The 17,735-nt window shown below is 36.7% G+C and overlaps 1 protein-coding gene across 15 annotated transcripts in view; it reads right to left on the bottom strand.

Moving 5' to 3' along the window:
• The window catches only part of TTC3 (tetratricopeptide repeat domain 3), a 96,285-nt gene that overhangs the window by 31,332 nt on the left and 47,218 nt on the right, over nucleotides 1-17,735 (bottom strand). For all 15 annotated transcript variants that reach the window (XM_081138055.1, XM_081138054.1, XM_081138051.1 and 12 more), the window contains 13 exons: nucleotides 17,373-17,430; nucleotides 16,975-17,059; nucleotides 16,565-16,699; nucleotides 15,849-15,929; nucleotides 13,868-13,980; nucleotides 11,616-11,736; nucleotides 9,408-9,530; nucleotides 8,547-8,648; nucleotides 6,854-6,946; nucleotides 6,136-6,200; nucleotides 4,992-5,128; nucleotides 2,854-3,180; nucleotides 1,186-1,437 (listed from right to left, as the gene is read on the bottom strand). In XM_081138055.1, the coding sequence (XP_080994181.1) occupies nucleotides 1,186-1,437; nucleotides 2,854-3,180; nucleotides 4,992-5,128; nucleotides 6,136-6,200; nucleotides 6,854-6,946; nucleotides 8,547-8,648; nucleotides 9,408-9,530; nucleotides 11,616-11,736; nucleotides 13,868-13,980; nucleotides 15,849-15,929; nucleotides 16,565-16,699; nucleotides 16,975-17,059; nucleotides 17,373-17,430 (1,692 nt within the window). The remainder of the gene's footprint in view (nucleotides 1-1,185; nucleotides 1,438-2,853; nucleotides 3,181-4,991; nucleotides 5,129-6,135; nucleotides 6,201-6,853; nucleotides 6,947-8,546; nucleotides 8,649-9,407; nucleotides 9,531-11,615; nucleotides 11,737-13,867; nucleotides 13,981-15,848; nucleotides 15,930-16,564; nucleotides 16,700-16,974; nucleotides 17,060-17,372; nucleotides 17,431-17,735) is intronic.

Consider the following 17,735-nt stretch of genomic DNA (forward strand, 5'->3'; position numbering starts at 1 on the left):
TCTATATGTGAGTGTGCTCTTTCCTAAGAATCACAACAAAAGTAAGCCCTTTTGGTTCCTTATACTGCATCTGACCTTGGTAACATGTGACACTTCTGTACAGAGACGGACCTTTTAACATACACTTTAAAACAAAGAGCATGAAATTTAAAAGTCTAATGTCTAACAATAAAGTCAACTTCTGATGCTGAGGGAAAGGGGAGGGGCATTATAAAATATACATGTAGTAGCAAAAATAAAAAATTCAAATTAATTTAGAATCTAAAATCTTAGCATTTAAGCAAAATGGGCCCACACAGATCTCCAAATTCTCTATTTTAATGATGAAGAAACTAACGATGGAGAGCAGCTAAGGAGCTGACTAGTAGCTGTCCTATTCTGTCAAACTGGACTCTGAGCCCTTACCCAGGCCCCCGTTGCCCTCCATCCTCTCTGAGCCTAGAGGTCACCCTGTGCAATTCCACCTCCACCTCGGACCCCATCCACACACCAGGCTCTCCTCTTGCTAGGAGAATGCACATGCTCAGTCCTTCCTCTGAAGCTGCTCCTCTGGTCCTCTCTCACTGAGCTTACCCCCACATCACACGTATACTCATTTTACTCCCTTCTGTAGAGCTTAAATAGGGCCCTTGAGGGCAGGGACTAGCGTAAGCATTTCTGAATTCCTTGTTAACTCCTAGCATAGGCCTTGAGGCAGCAGTAAAAATGAGCTTTTTAATGAAATGAATGAGGGAAGAAGCTGAGCCACAGCCCACTTTCCCTGACTCACAGTTCCAGCTCCTCCCACCACAGCAGATGTGCTGTCTGCTCTAGAATCCCCAAACATCACCTACTCCTGCAAGCAGTTTTCCTGACTGCTACAAATAAAATCATTTCTTAATAAATCCTGTCAATTTAACATGCGATCTTTGCCATGACGCAAAATATCTAAGATGAGAACAGTGATGGTATATTCAGTATTATGTATCCATCTGAGTATCTCTACAACACTTATTTCCATAGAGTAAAAAGGTTTTATGATATGAAAAAAATTACTATTCCTAATCACCAACCTCCCCAACTAAGCTGGTTTTACCATAATAATTTTCACTATTTTCTTTGTGAAGTATTTAAATAAATTAGGTCCTCCACATATTTTGTTTCCTAAGATTAGGTATAATATAAACTGAAACTAAGCCCACATACCCATGATATCGAAGAATTCATCTAAAGCATTATGCAACGCCGGGAACTTGTCTCTGTGATCTTCTAGCAGCCATATCAAACACCGGGCTTCCTTCAATGATGTTGGCTCACAGAAATAGTCCAGTTGCTTTCCTTCTATAGAGTTTAGTTTGTGACCATACTTCTCATTCCAGAGAAAAGTCATGATGCTGAAATCAAGATCCTTAAGAGACGCTCCGTAACGAGAGAAAAAAGATCCTGTGGCATCTAAGCCTGTGATTAAAAACAAAGCCCATATCAGGAGGAGGGAAATCACTTACTATACAATCACATTCACCTTCATACCTTTGAAAATGGTTTCAGGACAGTCTGCTTACAATCGCAGTGAAAACATGTACTCGAGAGCAATCTTGTTTAAGCTATTGTACATTTCAGAGACACCATTCAACATGGATATGCTAATTACAGTGATTCTTATCTATTAGTTGAATAAGGTGGGCCAAAGGCTTCTATTACTGTTTTTATTAGACTTAGGAAAAGGCATTAAATTCCTTTAAAAATATAGCAATAACCTTTTCACTAATTCATGACTTTCATTCCAATTAGTACAAACCAACAAGATTTTACAACACTTTTAATTTACAAATGCCTTTAAAACAGTATATGGGTAAACTCCTCCCAACACCTCCAAGAACTGCTCCATATTCCCCCAAATATCATGGCTCCTAACACTCCTCACAGAAGTCAAGGCGCTCATCATTCCCACTTTATCCGCTTTGTCCAAATCAGAAAAAGGATGACTGTAACTCCATGCACTATTACTGAAAGTATGGTGAACACTTGCTACTTACTAACACAGCCACTGAAAGGCAAAGATTAGTTCTGCCTCTCTCCCACATGCCTCTCATACAGCACAGTTACCTCCTACAGGGGCCATAGGCTCTCAGCCAGCAAACTGCTGAACCAGAATTCCCCTACACAATGTTTCTTCTAGATGAAATAGTTAGCAGGCAGAGGTCTTGCTGCATGAAAAATTACTACCTTTAAACACCAAAACCAGGGACCATATAAAATACTCATACAAGGATTAAGGAAACTGCCTATGAAGAAATACCACATTCACACCCCCCATTTAAGGCTCAGATCACAGCATGTGCTCAGTGAGGGGAGGCAGATCACAGCTAGTACTGAAATGTTAATTTCCCCCTACCCACCCCTCACCCTTGTCCCCATCCCTCTTTCTGCTTAAACGTGCAAATGATGTGACTCCACCAGGGGTAGGGAATGTCCAGCCCAAGGCCTTATACGGCCAGCAAAATCATTTACTCTGGCCCTGCCAAGGCAACCACAGAGGGCACAGACAGCTGACTCCAGGGGCTGCTATGTACCCATGGCTAGGCCTGCTATTTACAGTACTTATGTTTTACACATTTACAAATACTTTAGCATAACATGGGACCAGATTTTTTGACTGAACTTTCTTGTGTTTACATCTTTTGAAAAAGTATACCGTAATAACCTTTCTATAAAATAAGCTAAAAATTGTGAGTTGGGAAAATAGTATTTTTAACCATATCAATTTTCAATTCTATATTTTAAAAACTCATAAATGATAAGAAAATGAAAAAAGCCTCAGAGCCCATATTTATCCTTCCTACTACACTGCATCTCCAGAAGGAAATGACATACCAAAGCTATTAAGTTTCTGGATCCAGGTGGCTAATTTTGGCTCCACTTCTTTAAGCTCACTCAAAACATGCAGGAATATCCTTGTTTTGACTCTATTCTTTTCTTGAATCAAGTGACGAATGACATAGTCCACTGCTTCACTTAGAAAATTTCTGCTGGAAAAGCAGGATGTGTAGTCTTCTGTGCTTAAAACCTTCCACGAGAGCAACTCTTTGAGGAGCTTAGACGTATTCAGCACACCGGATTTAATCTTGTCGGCGTACTGCTTGATGCACTGCAGAATCCTGTCATCCAGGAACTGGCAACTCTCAACACTGGCTACAGTTTCTAAGGATAAACCATGGTGGTCAGTTACAGTGAGAAATAGTACCAACTTGCAAAGATAGAAACTCAGAAAAAGATGATGTAACATTACAGAATAATATAAATATGGCTCAGATGGACTCTTCATGTTGTTTTAAATAAACAACTCAAGAAATTCTAGCCTGGCCAGGTGTGGCTCAGTGGCTGAGCATCGACCTAGGAGCCAGGAGATTATGGTTCGATTCCCAGTCAGGGCACATGCCCAGGTTGTAGGTTCAGTCCCCAGCCGGGGGTGTGCAGGAGGCAGCCGATCAATAACGGCTCTCTCATCACTGATGTTTTAACTCTCTCTCTCCCTTCCTCTCTCTGAAATCAATAAAGATATTTTTTTTTTAAAAATTCTAAATTATGAATATAAATACAGAGTGGGGCAAAAGTACATTTATAGTTGCTTATATGGAAAATAACACAATAATTAATAGTAATAATTATTGCATTATTTAATGCAATAAATAAGCATCGACCTAGGATCCAGGAAATTGAGGTTTGATTCCCGGGCAGGGCACATGCCCGGGTTGTGGGCTTGATCCCCAGCAGGGGGCGTGCAGAAGGCAGCCGATCAATGACTCTCTCATCATTCATGTTTCTCTCTCTCTCTCTCCCTTTCTCTCTCTGAAATCAATAAAAAAAATATTTTAAAAAAAAAGTTATACAAGAATAAACTCTGTTTCACTTACTCACAAGTGTACACCTACTTTTGCCCCATCTCTTATTTAACAATACCTTTGAAAAAATATGAAAGTTCACGTTAAATAAAACATATCAGAAGTACCGTTATCTCCTTCACTCTGTACTACTCATGTAACATCCAAAATTTTAGTTCCTCTAAAATAAGGTTACTTCCCTCAACCATTCTAACCAAGCCTCATCAACTACCTAAAATTTATATCGAATAAACATGTTTAGTCATTAAGAATACAAAGGGGTTTTTTTGGAGTTAAAGGGATCATTTATTCAGTTACAGGTTCAATTAGTATTTAGTAGTTTTTGTTATATTATTCATCTTATTGTTGGATCCTAAATTGCAGACCTGTGGACTCACTGACTACAAGTCGGAAAATATCTCAGAAGTTCATCTTCCCACCCATTCATCTCCCTAATGGATGGCCACTTAGCCTCTTGAAGCATGCAAAGTCAAAATACCAACATTCACTGAAAACTTTTCAGTAAGAAAGATCATTTTGGTTGATTTGTGAAACGTTGATGGAATACTAGATGAAAAATACAGCAAGAGGAAATATTTCTTTTGATAGACGGCCGTAGTTACACAAAATAAGAGTAACTTACTTCAATGCATCTAGAAGTAAACACACAGACCAACACACCCACAGCAACAGTGACATACCAGATACATTCCCATGTTGATCACGGAATGACGACAAGATAAGCATAAAACAAAAGGCTGGACTAGGCAACCTTTGAACTCAGCATAATTATCAGTCAATTTATAGTTCACTCTTTTAGAACTTAAATGCTCCTAGCAGAGACTACACACCATTGTCAAACATGCAATACTCATGGTGGGTATTATCTCCACCTTTGGTTCAGGGATAAGGAACCTTACAGTAGTGGCAGGGAGTGTTCTGAATCCCCGTGCACTGCTTCCAATATCAGTGCCCTTTATAGCATCTGCTCCCAAGACAGTATTAAAATATTAACCGAAATCCAGATTTCAATTCAGTAACAACTAACATAAGGCCCAGTCAGAGGAATATTTATACTTGTAGTTTAAGTAGGAATTGGGCATTTTTATCATGCCTTGGACTCCAGCTTACCTTTCTGCTCTTCGTTTTTGGGTGGGTTACTTTCCCTTAAGTCTTCTTCCATTCTCTCTTGTGCTAATTTTTTTGCTTCCTGTTTTTGGATCTTTCTCTTCAATTTTTTGTCTTCTTTCAGTTTTAGTTTCTCTAGGCTGATAAACATTGTTAATTAGTGATAATTCACCTTTGTTATAAACTCAATTAACTATTTTCCTTTGCCTACTATAGAAACCATTCTCTAAGCAGTAAGTTATAAGTGTTCCTTTTTAGTTAGAACTTAGCCTGTATCTTCTGTTCAGTGTCAAAAACTGTTGACACGTGGTCAATTCAGTCAAACTAAAGGTACTTGTTTCATAAAAACAGGAACCTCAGTGACTGGGTGACTTTTCACTAAGGATGGCATGTACCAACTATACAGATATTATTGCCATGTTTGTAAGTTACGGCTTAGGGTGAAGAGGAATAACAAAAATTACTCCACAAGATAATACACGTAAACACTCATTTCAAAAACAGGTCCCACAGTAAACTATTATTTCCACATCCCAATAATGGCCCACAACCCCAGAATTTGGTTGATATGGTTACAATGAATTCTCTTCAACAAATAAGTCTGTTCATCTTTCCTTTTGCTTTTTCTTGGTCACCAATGATGAAAAAAATCACTTATTAGAATGGAAAACAAGAGGCAGGACCAAAAAGAAAAGCAAGAAGCATTGAAATTATTTCATCTGAACAAAAAGATAAAAGAAGGGAATAATCTTGACAGTACACTACGTATTTCAGGGTGAGAAATAAGTCATTGGTTCAAAATGTTTGCTGAAGAGAGATTTAAAAAAGTGCTTTTGGAATTAAACAACTAAGTATACAATTTTTACCTGACAAATCTACTAATCAAAAGTCATTTCACGGCATCAAATGTCATAAGTTTACTTATAAATTCAACCACTAAATAAGGCTTCTGATTCAAGTTTTCAGTATTTAATCATTTCAGGCTAGTTCTCTTTAAGTTTTAAAAATCCATAAAAATCATTTAAAAACCACTTATTTGGACATGTGTGCACAGTCAATTCAAAAAACAGCATGATTTAGAAACCTGCATTTAACAGAATTATATTGTAAAAGACATCATTAAGCTACTCATTGTTAAAAATCTTACCTAGAACATTTCTGTTTCAGAATAGGTCTTGAAGGAACCTTTTCTTTTACGACCTTGTGTTCAAACTTTAAATAAAACAAAGACATCCAAAATTTGTCTCATACGCCCATGACATAAAGCACAAAACCACAAGCAACAAGCATTTCACAAGCACACACAGTCAATGGTCAATCTGTCAAAGAACAGTGATGATGTTCTGACCCAGACAAAAGCCCAGAAAACTTTAGCAAAACAATTTACTGAAAAGAGGAACAAGAGAGTAGATGCACTTTAGCAAGAAATTTTTAAAATTAAAAGCAAGCAGAGATCAAATAAACTACAAATATCATTACAACAATCCACTCCTGCTACCTCCATATTGACCAGTTAAATGTAATCCCTCAAGACCCTCTTCACCTCCCTAAGGATCCCCACCCCACAAATACCCAGAAGTTTACTGGGGGTAAAGAAAAAAACATTATAAAAAGAGTAACAACAGTAAAACGAAAATGTAAAAGCCTCCTTTACTTGTTAGGAAATAAAAGAATGTAAGAATCCTTCATTGCAAAGAGGCATTCTCCCATCCTAATAGCTCCTATACTGTCTGAAATGAAGTAACTGTTTGTTTCCTGGAAAAGACAAGATCCAAACTGTACAACTTCCAGAAATTTAAATCATGCTTTAAAAGGTATAAGCATTCTCATTATCAATTTAATAAGATTTCCCCTTAGATACTTACTTCACATTTAACTTGACCACCACTGCTGAAGATGATAATCTTAGAAATGATACCTTCACAGTCAGGTGTAAGACAAATTCCTTGTAGAAAATCCTATTTGATTGAAAAAAAAAAGTGCTATATATCAGAATAAGTCTATACACGTATACCATTTTAACCGTCAGGATCAGTTAAAATATGGTCAAAAACCTCCTTCAGGGAGGCACTGAAAGCCCCTGCTCATTGCCATGTGATTTTCAGAGCCTCCCTACAGAAGCAGTATCTGCTATAGGGTTGACCACATGACTTGTTTCGGTCAACGCAAGGAGAGCTGACAGGATGTATACTATGTCCCAGCAAAAGCTTTAAGAAACACTGAATGGACTGGCCCTTGATTTTTACCCTCTGCCACAAGAACATGTTCCAGGCAACCTCAATTCAGATACAAAAACACAGCCACAGAGACTAGAGAGGCTACAACCCAATCCTGGCCAACAGCTGCAGAACTTCAGGGAAGTGATATAAGCAAGATGAAACTCTCTCATTGTAGTCATGAGATATTTGGGTTGTATATTCCTTCATATATCCTGGTGAAAGCTAATTTACAGAGGGCATATCTCAACCCATGGGAATGGTTAAGACCACTAAGGGAATGTGCACAGAGAAATTCAATTAAGGTAAGTCAAAAACATAGCAGAAGTGACAACAGCAATAGCTATTTGGTCATATCATGATATCTCCAGTTAACTATGTCAAGAAAAGGTATAAAATGTGAGAATTTGTCTCTACCAAACCTGTATAATTCCTATTGCTAACAGGCATCGAGCACACCACCTTATTTTCCCCCCAATAAAGATAGGGGTTTACATGAGGCTATGCAGTGTAGAAAAAGGTGTCTTTTTTTTTCTTTTTAAGTCCCTACTTATATGAATCACAAACAAATTCTATGAATACAAGTAAGATTTTAAAACTGTGCCTTCTCAGAAAGTATACCTAGCTAATGATAATTAACGTCATTATCTTGCTAATTAAGAGAAACCCCAATGAGAAGTGGCAGTATAAAATTTAACTTGATTCCTTAGTACAAATTATCTCATCAAATTTTGGTAGAAAAAAAAATTTGAGACCCCAAATCTACATCATAACTTTGAAGTAAATGAAAGATCCCTGAAGGACTAAAATTGTCAGTGCATAATTTAAGACCTAAATTTTACAATTAGACATTAAAATTTTTATTTTTGATCATAACATTCCAATGAAAAAGTTGGTTAAATAATATGTTGAAGATATTTATGGTTATTGCCCTTATACTTGTACTAAATAAAAACAAAAACTGATTTTCCGCTTTATTACTGAAGTTTTAATTTAAAACTTTCTGATTATGTCTAGAATGCACAAGAAGAAATTTATATTCATTTAAGACATTCTCTTAAGTGTCTCAGGGGGAAAAAAATTAACATACAATAAGCATACTAAAAAATCCAGACAGGCCAGCAGTGTGGCTCAGTGGTTGAGTGTCGACCCATGAACCTGGAGGTCACAGTTCCATTCCAGTTATGGTACATACCTGGTTGCTGGTTCAATCCCCACAGGGGGCATTAAAGATCAATGACTCTCTCTTACCACTGATATTTCTCTCTCTCTCTCTCCCTTCTCTCTGAAATCAACAGAAACATGTTAAAACAAAAAATCCAGACAATCTTATTAGCCTTACCTTGTCAATTTTATCATTAAAGGTGGTTGTTTTTAACTTCTTCCAACAGTTCATGTGAAATTCTATTTTGCAGTACTGGCAACAGCTGATTCGTATAAAACCCTGGGGGTTTAAAAATTTTTTTAATTCACATTTTAAGGCATATTCTCCCCACCCCCCTTCTCTTTCTCACAAACATTCTCTCACTCACTCCCAATGTGTACATTCACCTGGCAGACATAACTAGACGTTACATTCCCTTCTGTACCCCAGAATGCTGAGTGCGAGAGCTTGACTGACATACTCATTTTCACAGCTTACAGTTGCACTGTCCTTTACGATGTATAAAATATTTTATAAACATTATTTCATCTGCTCTGATCAGGGACAGCGCCACAATGGGCAGCCATTATCTTCTTGAATAAACTAAGGCTCAGTAACTTATTCACTCAATTAAATGCAGACTTGGTCTCAAGCTTAGGTTTCGGAGAGCCAATTCAGTGATCACAATGGCCTTTAGATTCTTGGAGTCAGATTTTACAAGAGATTAGAACTGCAACTAATCAGAGGAAATAACCTCATTTTGTTTCCTGATCTCCTAGGAACAGGCAGTTTTTGACACAGTGGCTAGAAAGGGGAAAGGGAATTAGGCAGCCTGCCTTCTCAGGTCACCACCCTGCCCTTGGTGTTAATTTCAGCGGCTCTGGGTTCCCATGTGAAATGATGCGGACCTAAAGAAGTCCAGGGGAAGGAGTAGCCAACAGGACATTAAAATACGGGCAAGCTAGAGAACTTGGGTGCCTTTAATTACAGGATTTGTTCTGAATTCATTTTAAAGCTCAATTGTGCAAGTTAATGTCCTAATGTGCATTCATTATTTACCTTAAAGTCTGGATCTGTTATGTATATCTGGATTTTGGAATATCCATGGCACTTCTGATAGCAACAAACAGCATCTGGCACAGGAGGGAACCTGCATTCTTCAATAAATTTCTCTAAGACACTCTAAAACAAAAAACAAAAAACAAAAAAATACTGCTATATTAACTAATTCATCAATCAAAATGCTTGTGATTTCAATAACCTCTTGCTGTCAAAATATTTTCAGCCTAGGAATAACTAAATGTTTTTTAGCCAAGAACAAATTACATACCACTTTTTAATGGAGGTTAATACAGAGACATGTCAAGAGAGAATGGGGTGGCGGGGGGGAGTGCAAAGACTAAAAAAAATTTAGAATTTCAAAGTCAGAATCAAACTCTTATCCTGTTACAACCATCAAACCTCATTTTATAATATATAGCTCTTAGAAATCTCCTTTAAGCACTCTGAGGGAGTTAAATAAAGTAGAAAAACCCTTACTTAGGATGCTACTATTCTCCTACTTCCCAACGGCACTTCACCTAGGACCCCAGCATGCTCATGCACCTACTCCCAGAATCCCTGCCACCTGTGCCTGTTCTTTCCCTGAAGAATTATCCCACTGCTTCTCAGCCTCCAGGAGACTCATGCCCCACACCCAGAGCTGGCTTTTGTTATCAATAGTTCCCATGCCTCCATCCCAATCTAGTATAAAGAGGAAAACACAACTACTCATGTTTTATTTTTTTAATACCAGCTTCAGTGAGATATCATTCACATACCATACACTTCACATATTTAAAGTGTGTTTTTAGTATATTCACAGGGTTGCACAACCATTACCACAATCTAAATTTACAACATTTTCATCACCCAAGAAGAAACCCCATAACCATTAGCAATCCCTCCCTATTTCCCAATCCCTAGCTCCTCACAACCACTAGTCTACTTTCTTTCTTTATGTAGATTTGCCTATTCCAGAGATTTCATATAAATGGAATCCTACAATTTGTAGCCTTTTGTGTTTAGCTTCTTTTACTTAGAATAATGCTTTCGAGGTTCATTCATGTTTAGCATGTGTCAGTACTTCATTCCTTTCTGTGACTAACATTCAATTGTATAAGCAGACCACATTTTATTTAACCATTCATCAGGTGATGGACACTTTTTGACTACTGTAACGTTGCTATGAACATTCATGTACAAGTTTTCGTGAGAACATGTGACTTCTTTCTCTGTATAGATCTAGGAGTGGAATTGCTGGGCCACATGGTAACTCATTCTTTAACTCACTGAGGAAGTGCCAGACAAAATTATTTTCCAAAGCAGCCGCACCACTTTAAATGCCCACCACCAATGTACGAGGGTTCTGATTTCTCCACATCCTTGTCAACACTTGTTATTGGCTGCCTTTTTTATGATAACCATACTAGTGAATGTGAAGTAGTATCTCACTTGGTTTTAATTTGTATTTCTCTGACAGCTAATGTTGTTGAACACCACTCACATACTCACTGGCTATTTGTATAACTTCTTGACAGACATGTCTATTCACATCCTTTGGCTACTTTTTAATTAGATTAGTTGTCTTTTTATTATTGAGTTGTAAGAGTTGATCCCTGTGCTTTTAAAAAGTTTTGGTCAAAAGCAAGTTCTGAGTACATGACAGGGTTCACCACAACTAAAGGCCTATATTCCAGTCAATTCACACAGAATTTAGTCTTTCAAAAACTAGCAAAGCACCCTATGGTTCTAGATATAAGACTAAATTTATACTTTCTCAGTCTTCAAGTACCATGTCAGTAACTATAGCAACTATGAAACGCTGATGTGCCTTTCTGAAGGCCAGCATACCCTCTGCTTAATAATGCACACTGAAGTCAGAATGCTTGATTCAAGTCCCAGCTCCACCGTTTCCTAGCTCTTTAACCTTGAGTTCATTACTTAACCTCTCTAAACTTAATCCCCCCTCCATAACATGGGAGAAATCATAGTACTCATCCGGTAGGTCTTCTGTGAGGATTAAAGGTAATAACATATGGCAGGTGTGTGACTGGCACATAGAAAACATTTAGTAAATGTCAGTAATTCTCACTAGTCTTTAAAGGGGAAATGCCTGTGGGGGAGTCAAAAACAGAATGCTCCTCTCTGTCTTCTGACACCAGAGTCAGTCAGTGCAGATGGGCTTTTATAGTTAGTAAGAAGCTTTCTGCAGAAATAAATGGTTACCTTTATTTTCCCTGGCTGAGTCTCTTCAATAACCACATTACTTGTGGGCCAAGTTAACACTCCAGGTAGTCGAAAAATCAAGGTTCTTGCTTTCTCAAAGTGATTAAGAGCTTCTAGAAACCTAGTCATAATTATGAAAAGTATTAAAAGATGTGACATGAATTTTCATTCTCACAATAAAAGTCAGAGATTTCAAGCTAAATTGTAAGAGTACGTCTGATAAATCACTGCATAGAAATAGTCAATGTAACCTGTATTTCTTTACTGTTGTTTGCTTATTAAAAGTAATATAAATTAAACACAAATCTGCCTGGGTACTAGCTTTATTATGGTAAGTGTACACTAGTTCTTTTAAAGTTGTAACTTATTTTTTTAAAGTTTCCAACAATTAGAACAAAAAATAGAACAATCTTGTTCCATTTTTATGTATCATCTACTAAGCTAATTAAACTAGATTCTTGTAGAGAAACGGCAACCCTCCACTTCAACTCATTAACCATAAATAGGAAAATTCTTTTTTTTTAAACTTGACTTTATGCCCAGCTGGGCGTGGCTCAGCGATTGAGCGTCAACCTGGGATCCAGACGATCGGGGTTCGATTCCCAGTCAGGGCACATGCCCGGGTTGCGGGCTCGATCAATGACTCTCTCATCATTGATGTTTCTCTCTCTCTCTCTCCCCCTCTCCTTTCCTCTCTCTGAAATCAATAAAGATATATTAAAAAATAATAATAAAAAATAAACTTGACTTTATTAGGACATCTGTAAGTAAAAATCGCCCTGCTGAAAAATTTTTAAAGAGATAGTGTATTCTGGATATCTTTCTTCAACCATAAGGCAGTGAATTTTTTTAACAGAACAAATATGTATGTAAATTGTTTTAACTATAAATATGAAATGTTTTAATCTAATCTGATTTATGGTTTTAAAAAAATAACGTCAATGGATTCTCACAGTCCATTAAACAAAAGATACGAAAATACTGGATTATAAAGTTAACCAAGTCTTTCTTCTTCTCTTCAGACTAGAGACAAAAGAGGGTTTTTCCTGTTTTCTCCAATCTTAACATGATTTCCCAATTTAAAAACTTATTTTTGCCTGTGATACTCATCACCACCTACCATCTAGACAGTTATAAACAGCGGGACATTGAACCAGAAACTGCACATTATAATGGCAAAAAACAACACATTAGACACTGAACCCCATACCATATTATTTTTAAATTAAAATGTAAATGCCTTTCAACATGGCAGACTTTTTAATTTATCACAATACCAATGACTTCACACATTTATGCTATTTTTCTAGACCTTAAGACTATCTGTGTGTGACCACTGCATTACCCAGGTATGCCCTATACAGTTGACTCTAAACACTGAAATTAACTTCATTTACTATTGCTTCACAGAATACTAAACCCTTACTTCTCCTATCTCACCTGATTCTTAATATAGGTTAGCCTGGCCAGACAGTAACTGCAGGATGTAAAAGAACTTTCTTCAATCTTTAAGAATCTATAAAAAAGGTTCTAGGCACACTCTAAGACTGGATTCCCAAGAGTACCAATGGTCTGATAAAATTTCCTCTAAAAAACTAGATGAAAACTTAACTAAAAGTTATAAATGATAATCATTCAACCATTATTTCTTTATAATCTAACATACCTACATCATACTAGGTACGAGGGGCAGAAATAGGGAGATACTTTTTTAAAGCTCAAGGCATAATCCTATCCCCTAAGGTTCATATGGCAATTTGGGGAACAGCAACATACTAAACTTTGAGTAAGAACTACAACTGTAATAATAAATTCAGAGAAGAGATTTTTATTCCTAACTCATGGTGTTTTTGAATATATATGTACCTTGCATTAAGACCATCTTCAAACAGTTTTTTTGGGAAATAGATATTTAACCCAAAAAATTAAACAATCAGACTTGTAAAGCATTAATTTATATCAATTCAGCGACCATTTCAAATAACAGATACCAAAAGATAAAATAAAAAACACTTTGTGTCAAATTACTCTGTTATTGAATTTCTTACTAGATTCAAAATTAGGAAGTGTTAGGAACTGATGTGAATGCCCTTACTTTAATATCGATATTCAATGCCAGTCCTCAAAGTGAACACAATTATAATAGTGTGTCACAGAAAGGATAACAAAATAATTCCAGAAAAGGGATCATCACACTTTAGACTTTGAATGAGTTACCAGCCTAGAGCGTAAACGAGATGGTTTCTACTAACCTGTTTTTTTTAAGGTATACTTTTCCAATTCCACAGTAGGCCAAGCAATCAAGTCCCTCATTGGGGTAGTGTTCAATCATCCTCTTAAATTGGTTTTCAGCTTCAGATAATTCCTTCAATAGCAATAAAAACAATGATCACTTACAGAAAAAAGAAATGCTGGAAGTGATTTTACCTGAAGGCTGATTCTTTTTGTGCAACATTAAAAAGAACTATCTGTCCAAAATTTCTTTGGCAAAATTACACCTTCTAGATTTCATTTTCTTAGCAATTGTATAAATTGTGACAATATTTTACATCCATAGTGACCCAGCTCCAGAATGAAAAGCAGCACTGAACACACCAGACCACCAACCAGATGAGCATTTACTAACACACACAGAGGGCCCAGGGTGCTGGCGAACACCACATAGTGTGACTTCATGGTGAAAAGACTGATTTGGATGCAAAGACACCGTGCATATATCCTGGTTGAGTGCTGCCCCCTTGGGAGCACAGGCATGCCAGTGATGTTGCCACATGCTTTGTGGCATAAGACAAATGCTCAACCTTAAAACCAGCTCTTTAGCAATAGCTTCTCAGAGCTTAAATATGTTCTTTTGAATATTTTCAACTGTGGAAAAATCTGTGCCTTCCATACATTTTTTTTTATTTGAAAAAAATCCAAAGACCTAAGCTCTAGGCAATACTGCTAACCCCATCGTGGGTGAAAAAAGAAATGTCACTACAAAATGGAGAAGCTTTGAGGCCAGTTGCAAAGGGGGCATTCCAAACATGTTTTAAGCAAGGGCTGTACTGGAGTAAATATCGCTCCCTTCTAGAGTTACTCTGAAAGAAATTCTTTTTAAGATTCAATTTCTATCATACCAGTTTTTTTCTTTTCTTTTTTTTTTTAAAATATGGTTTTATTGATCTTTAGAGAGGAAGGAAGAGGGATAGAGAGATAGAAACATCGATGGGAGAGAAATATCATCAATCAGCTGCCTCCTGAATGCCCCACTGGGGATCGAGCCCACAACAAGGGCATGTGCCCTGACCGGAAATTGTACTATGACCTCTTGGTTCCTAGGTGGACGCTCAACCACTGAGCAACACAGGCTCACTGCTTCAAAGTAAATCACAAATATAATAAACTATCTCTTCAATTCCAATAAAGTAAAAGATAAGGTATTTATTATTACTTTGCCAAGAATAAAAGAATTTGGATTATGAACTTCATCTCGAACAATCTAAAAAATACAGGGTATCCTCCCAAAAATGTATACACACTTTAATAGCTGATAGCTCAATTTTGAAAATGAAATGTATTTTAATAAACACTGCCTTTATAATTATTCAAGGATATATTACACCTGAGGTAATTCTAAAGCCATTTCAACCTTTATCAAAAACTTAAAACCGTGGAAAGCAACATATAACTATGTGGTTACAGAAACACTAAAGTCAAGAAAATAAGAAAATACCACCCAGAACAGAGATATTATCATTTTTTTAGTTTTTTTAAAAAAATAAAGTCTCTCTGCTAACCTCCTTTTTTCCATCACTAAATGCAACCATTATTTTAAATTCGATGTAGGGCTTAGTCCATGCTTGTAACTTTTACAAGATGCACAGACACCCATAAGCAATACACACTATTTTGATGTATGTTTTCCAAATAGTACATAAGTGGTACTACAATGTTTATGGTCTCCAACTTGCCCTTTTCCCTCAACATGTTTCTGAAATCTATCATTAGATCCTTTATTTTCTATACAAATAAAAAGTAGATTTCCACTGGTTGTCTGACATAACTTTTTTCTAATGGGAACACAAACTAAATTTTCTTTTAAAACAACAATACAAACTAAACAAGTATTTCAGAAAAAAATAACCAGAAAGTATGCAGATGGAAATAAGCCCATAAGGGGAAACAACTATGTTTACAAATCTTCTAAAATCAATGGCATATTTAAGTTATTATTTCTGTTACAAATCTTACCTCAGGCTGTCCTATCCCAAGGAGAGAAATAGCAAGTCCGTAGACCACTAAGACATAGTTAATCATGGCCAGGTTCAATTGCTGTCAAGAAAAACGTAGCAGTTAAAAATCTGAAGATAATTCTGCCCAATTTGCATCACAGCCACAACAGAAAAGGTGTAATAAAATCTCACTAATCACTATGACAGGGATAAAGGCCAAACAGAATTAGAAAATATATTTTGCAAAGATATACTGCTGTCAGGTATTTAAAACACAGACTCACTGTCTCAGAGTTTCTTAAAGGTGTGGTTTGTAACAGATGAGAATAACTAAAGTTATTCTCTTTTGCATGTAAGTGGGTAATAGTGACAACTGGAGACATTTGCTCTCAGAACCGTGCATGAACTATTTACCTAGCTCATACTTTCTCTCTGAACAAAAAGATGTGACTAAAACTAGTCCAAATCCTTGATTTAGTACTTTATCAAGAGAAAAGGCCAGAAGTTCAAATGAACACCAACTAGAGAGCAAAGAAGTCTGACCGTGGGTCACATATTGAGTGTAACCTGCCAGATTCAGGCCATCTCGGTAAGGTCAAAGAGGCACTGATAACAGTGAAGTTAAAATCCTGGTTCTCTTCCACATGCATCTGGAGAGCAACAGCACACAAGACAGCCAAGTTAGCAGACAGGCGCATCAGCACTGATGAACAGGTTAGGGGACGGCAATCCTACCTTTATTTTCTGAGGATCTAAGCCGTTAAGCAGCTCCGAGAAGGCCTGGGCAGCACTCCGGCACCGCTGCTCCAGCAGAGCTGTGTAACCGTCCTGGATCAAGCTCCTCAGCATTTTCATTATATTAGCAAAATCCTGCAAAAACAAACAAAACGAAAACCACACCTTCCTGTTAAACCTTTAGGAAGCAAACAATTCTGCAGTGTCAACCACCACTTAAATCTCTGGTTAACATAACTGAAAAGTTAGTATCTAAATTAGTGATAGTTTGGTTTCTTAGCAATAACATATTAAATTATATGTCCACAAATAAAATTATGAAAAAACAAATCTTAGAGCTGTACATGATTAGTTTTGTGAAAAATGTTTTGTTTCGTTTGCTTTTTCCATCAGAAAAGCCTTTCCTTTACCTGGTGTGCGGCTCTGGAAGATTTAGAAAACTGTTTCTCCAAGATGCTTTTCAAATCTGCTGGTAAACTCCCTTGTGAACCAGAACTAAAAGAGAAAAGTGTTTTGAATTATTTAAAAATAAAAGTCTGCTTATGTAAAGAAAAGAATACATTTACCGAAGATCATTTTACACACGGAGTAAATGGAGAGTCACAAGCTCCTGAACTGAAATATTACTATATACCGTTTCTCCCCAAATTCATAATTCTTTAGTCAAAAATGACCCTCTCAAAAAAACATGCCTTTGATATCTGAAAGGGATTTTAGTACTCAACATAATGAAAGAGATTTTTTTCTTTTTTTCTTGGAAGGAAGACATTAGCGGGGAAGAACAAAAAGCCTTAGATAAAAAACATACCTGAGCTCCAATTCATTGTTTCGAGATTTTTGTTTTCCTTTATGTTTTGAAGGCTGACCTGCGAATACAAAGTTATTTGTTCCTGAAATCTGGACATAAAAATCTATGAGCCTGAAAGTAAAATAATAAAAATATGTAAATTGAATAATAAAGCAAGGAAGCCTCCATATTGTGAGCGTAACTACAAACAGGTAAGCGAAAAAAGAACCTACTGATGATGTCTGTCTATGTGTGCTATAAAGTTATTATAAATTATAAGTATTATTATTATGCAGGCCTAGAATATATACAGAGATACAGGCTATAGTTTATATTCTCAGGTAGTTCACAATCAGATGGGAAGAAATAGTCACTGCAATAATT

Source organism: Miniopterus schreibersii (genome assembly GCF_964146895.1).
Source record: "Miniopterus schreibersii genome assembly, chromosome: 5".
NCBI lineage: Eukaryota > Metazoa > Chordata > Mammalia > Chiroptera > Miniopteridae > Miniopterus > Miniopterus schreibersii.